Source organism: Sipha flava, unplaced genomic scaffold (genome assembly GCF_003268045.1).
Source record: "Sipha flava isolate LNK unplaced genomic scaffold, YSA_version1 41_pilon_pilon, whole genome shotgun sequence".
Taxonomy (NCBI): Eukaryota; Metazoa; Arthropoda; class Insecta; order Hemiptera; family Aphididae; genus Sipha; species Sipha flava.
Window position 1 is genome coordinate 2,532,796 of NW_020273144.1, and position 5,737 is coordinate 2,538,532.

Below are 5,737 nucleotides of genomic sequence, written 5' to 3' on the forward strand. Positions count from 1 at the left end.
ACAATTACTCGAAGGTGTACATACATAGTAGCATCCTTAGAGCAATATCAATATAAGAATATACTTCAACTTAACTATTCTCTTTTATTAATGCTAACATACATTGAACACTTTAAGGTACAATTTTATTTCTTTTGTAAACTTTTTAAATGTGCTCTAAAGTGAATACCACGTTCTGTGTACCCGAGTCTTTATTATAAACATCGGACGAAAATATAATATCTTATCGAATAATAAATGTAATATAACTATTTTGTTATTTCACTATTACCTAGGTGACTAGGTTCAATAAACAATACTGAAAAAGGTGTGAAAATTAAAAAAATCACGAACACATCAATAATAAAAGTTATTTTGCCGCTCCCAAAAATTTGCCACCCGGGGCATTCGCCCCTTTCGCCCCCCCCCCCTTAAATGCGCCACTGAATATACTGTTAAATATATTTAATCAATGTAACTTGTGTAGAGTAAGGTAGACAAGATAACTCATAACTCAGTACTCACGTAGTAATATCACCAAATTAAAATAGTCTTAAATCGTTATTGTTTGTTGTTAGATAATATTTTTAAATACATTTGTGAAGATATAAAATATTATCAATGGTCAGTTTAATCTAAAACTTTAGATAGTTACACCTTAAATAGTAGATAGTAGATTTTAGATACCGATTACCGACTCGTTAGATTATTCACAATCAACCAACGATAATATTACAATAAAATAATAATATTATCAACTCATTTTATTTTTACATAGGGTATTCCATTAAGAGTCCTATATCACTGGATGGCTTCCTCACTCACCGTCTTTTTGTCTGTCATATTAATTTGTTCTCCTATTTACTTATTGACATTTTTTTAAATACAAACTATATTAATTGATTTACATATTTTTATAATAAAAAACAAAAAAATAATCTTTGGGTTTTCCAAAAATGTACGGGGCCTCATACTTAAATATAGCTAGGGGCCCCGTAGGCATTTGCCGACTAAACGACCGTTAGATCCGCCACTGGAGATAACCAATAAAGGGGTTCTTCCGTAGTCGTCGTATGACACGGAAACATATGCGTTATTTTAATTGTTACTTTTATAAAAATTATATTTTTTGTATCTATACGTATGATTTTGTTCGACGTATACGACATATATTATATTCTTTATTGACTTTTAGGAGTGATTGATAATCGTGATTATTTATATAGTCCTCAATAGTTCTAACCTAGAAAAATAAAATTAGAAGATTGATAAAATCAATTTGCTAATAAACTGTGATTTTTTTTCAAATACTAAATATTTTACACTTTTGCATATGTTATTACATAATGTATACAATAAAAGGTAAATTCGTAATTATTTAAGTATTTTATTATTATTTTGTTATATGTATGTATGATTATTATTTTATTAATTTTAATAATTTAAACTTAATGCCTATAATTTTATGTACTTAAAGTAAGTATTGCATACATGTATGAGTATCTGGATAGTTTTATAAATAAGAATTTTTCTCGTGTATTTTTATATACATATATATTTTTAATCATCAATCTACGTTTAGCAGTTAAATCCACGTATATAGAGTACATAACTCATAATTAATTATAATGAATAAATCATAGACAATAACATTCCAATGTACATAAGTCAACCGTGACGCCGTGTAACAATATGCAGTTGTAACGGGTGCGGGTTCTTTTGGACAGTGTACATTGAAATGCGATGCCTAAAAAAGCAGGTCAACTTTTGTGCTCCTTTTATATTTTGAGTCGCAGTCGACTAATATTTGACTAAAAAGTGTATCAAACGGTCAATTACATTATTAATATTATGTTATTATCTTTTAATGCAACAGGTATCAATGCAATAATAGCTGTACAACATTTGTGAGGAGCGTACGATTTGGCATTTTCCGATTCAGTATGCAGCCCAGTCCGTACTATCAGAAAATATTCGATTATTTTGAGTGCTGGTCGAGCGATTAAATATTTAACAATATTACAATCAGTGGTTGACATTTAAACACCCGTACACGCACACACATTAATACGTATCGTGTGTCATATCGCGAGCGCTGTCACCGAAGGCGACGTATTTGCGTTTCCGCCGAACAAGCGCGCCCAACCCCGTAGAGTGGTTCGCGTTCGTGTCCACAACACTCGTCGAGTGCGTTGCATTGTTCGTTCGTAAGGAAATCACTCGAAAAAGTCCGCGGCACGTCCTCGAACCTCTTACGACGGTGTCACGACCGCGGGCAGTGCGACGCGCGAGCAGCAGTAAAAGTGTACGGTACGGCGAAACGAGAAGTCTTGTCTAATAGCGTGCGATGATGGCGTTGGCCGTGTACGGTCACGTCGTGTGGCTGTGCTTGGTGATCGCGGCGCAGCTCTACTTGACCGCCGTCGAGCTGAGATCGCTGTTGGACGACGAGGACGTGGTCGGGCACTTGCACACGCTGTCGACCAACGTCATCCGCGTGATCAGCACCTCGCTGACCGCGTTGTACACGGCGCGGTTGCGGCGGGTCCAACACTCGCTGGCACGTGTCGAACGGTCGCTGCAGATGGTCGCGGCCGACCACCGCCATCGCCGCGGTCGCGGTCGTCCCCGTTGGCCCGTCGACTACTGTGTCCGCGCGTGGCTGGCCCTGGCCGCCGCCGTGTTCGGTTACCTTAAGTACGGTCATCTGCGCATGCAGTCCGACCTGTCGAATAACGTTTACGTAACGGTCGCCATAACGATGCTCTGCACCATGTCGATGGCCGGCAATTACTACGTAACCGTCATGTTCGTGGAACACGTGTCTTTCGCGAACAGGTAAGTCGCTCGACTTGGCTAAACGTGACTGTTCCACAGGGATCGCTTACGTTTAATTTAAGACAAACGTTCGCCATTTAATCGCTGAAATGAACCACGAAGTTTTTACTGAAACTAAGCAAGCGATTGATTCGTCATTACGATGGTGAGGTTTTTTATGTTGGTAGAAATAATTTAAAATAGCGGTTATAAGCGAACAAACCTACTGGTGTGCAATTATAGGCAATTTTTAATTATGTCCGCGCGTGGATAAACCGCATAATGGGTAGTGCACTCAATACGTTAATTTTTAAAAGGTGATCATGCTGGGGGAAAAAAATTGTCCAAATTTTTCTTGACTAAGTTTAAACATTTTTACCATCGAAAGGTCTTCGCAGTTGGAAATATTCCGACAGTACCTATAGTTTTCATGTTTGATGATATCAGTGTGCTTATATTTTTATTATAGATACTGAATTTTGTATTGTAATGATGTGTATCATTTGACTGTAAAATACTGCACAAATCTTTTTTATAATAATGTATAACATATGATCTGAAACCATTTTAAAAAATAATAAATTACGGCTCTTTCGATACCCACACGGACAACACAAATAATAAAGGCCTAACCCTACAATACTCCATTGACATCATAAGTAGATCACATTTTGAAACGGTTAGTCCAAAGTACACCCTGCCATACCCCTATATAACAGGGACAAAATACTCTTTTCCCAAGCTCTTGACCTTAGGTCGTCAGTGCATGCGCATGGAATGTCAAATTAGTAAAGGAGTCTCCTGCGATAAGTTATCACAGTGTACAAATATCTAACTTTTATAATTAATTTCTTTGGTTTAAGTTTTCTGTGCGATTGTTGAAAAGTATCGAACTGCAGCACATCAAATCTTGTGTTTGTCTCATATCAACCTTATTACACTCCTACGATAGTTATAAATGTGCAGCTCGTTGACATTCGAATAACTGCTACAATATAAGTAAAAGCTATTTTATTTGGCTTGCCAGACTATCCAGTTGCGCTAATCGGCTCTCGAACCTTTTTAAATCCCGAGAGCCCTCCCTTAAACAAGGAGGAAGGTAATTAACCCATAATACATTATACATAAATACAAACTATACACCATATCTCCCCACCCTTATTATTATTTTCCTATTATTTTTACTTTGATATTTTCGGGTTATTACAGTATACCAATATAATTGTAAAAATTAAGATTTTTCACAGTACCATAGTCATGATTAGTTATTATTATTATTATTATTGATATTAAGGATTAATAAATTCATCCATTCATATTTAAATACTAGAATACGAGACATCAACTTGTTATAAATCAACTGATTGTTTAGTTTTTATATAAGATTTTATCGAAGAAGAACTAATAATACATAATTAAACATTTAACACAGATTAAGTTTAAAAAACATAATAATAATTTAATAAATTAGTGATAATTTAAATTTACAATGTTCATTAGTAATATTTGTTATTAATATCCTTGACCCGAGGACTCTGAAGAACCTCTGCCACCTCCATTTCCTTGTCCAAATCCATTATTATCAGATTCACCCCCATACTGTCCTGACCCAGATCCACTACCGTATGGACCTGAACCATTCTGACCACCAAAAGAGCCAGAACCTCCACTGTTTAGTCCACCATATGAACCGAAGTTTCCACCGTTCTGTCCGTTGAAACCTCCACTATTTTGACCACCATATGAACCGGAACCTCCACCATTTTGTCCACCGAATGAACCGGAGTTTCCACCATTTTGTCCACCGTATGAACCGGAACCTCCACCGTTCTGACCACCATAGTTGCCGGATCCACGGGAACCACCTCCATTAGGTCCGCCAGACTGTCCACGACCATTTCGTCCAGAACTTCCGAAAAAGCTGTTGAAACTCACTTTGGCAGCAGGTGGAGCATTTTGATTTGGATTAAAATTTCCACCATTAGGTCCATTATTAGATCCAAAACCACTTGATCCTCCACTCCCATATCTTCCACCACCTCCTGAACCACCATTTCCATAACCACCACTACCTCCTGAACCTCCGTTTCCATAACCACCACTACTTCCTAAACCACCACTGCCTCCTAAACCACCATTTCCATATCCACCACTACTTCCTAAACCACCAATACCTCCTAAACCACCATTTCCATATCCACCACTAATTCCTAAACCACCGTTTCCAAACCCATTATTAGCCCCCGAACCTCCATTTCCATACCCTCCACTTCCAGATCCACCACTACCTCCAAAACCTCCATTTCCATATCCTCCACTCCCCCCATAGCCTCCATTTCCACGTCCGCCATTATTTCCAGCACCACCATTTCCGTATCCTCCACTTCCTCCCGAACCTCCGTTCCCATATCCTCCACTTCCCCCTAAACCACTGATTCCCCGTCCACCATTACCTCCAAAACCTCCATTTCCATATCCTCCACTGCTACCACCCCCGTTAAAACCACCACTTGGTCCACCAGCTCCACTTCCATACCCACCAGTTGCTCCAAAACCATTGCCTTCTACACCATTGTTAGCTCCACCTAGGCCACCGTTTTGATTAGGACCACAATTAGTAAGTCCATTTTGGCCTTGATTTCTGTTATTTCCGTTGAAGCCATTTCCATATCCGCCTTGCCCTCCTTGGTTTTGACCATAACTATTAATGCCAGCACCACTATTAGGCCCTCCAGACGATCTTCCTGTAGGGCCACCATATTTTCCATTTGAAGATCCTTGTCCTCCTGATTGATCATATTGCTGACAAATGCATAATCTCAATAAACATACCACAATTATTAGTTTCTTAGTCATGTTGTGTGCGGTCCGATCTTCGTGTGCCGTTGACCGGCGGCGTGGACCACGTGGTGGTGCTAACGAACGAGCGACGCGATCTCGG

The 5,737-nt window shown here is 38.6% G+C and overlaps 1 protein-coding gene across 1 annotated transcript in view; it reads right to left on the minus strand.

Moving 5' to 3' along the window:
• Positions 1–4,249: 4,249 nt before the first annotated feature.
• Positions 4,250–5,737, minus strand: part of LOC112689045 (glycine-rich cell wall structural protein 1.8-like) — a 4,547-nt gene continuing 3,059 nt past the window's right edge. The window contains exon 3 of the mRNA XM_025562542.1: positions 4,250–5,711. Coding sequence (XP_025418327.1) covers positions 4,309–5,711 — 1,403 coding nt within the window. The 3' untranslated portion in view covers positions 4,250–4,308. The remainder of the gene's footprint in view (positions 5,712–5,737) is intronic.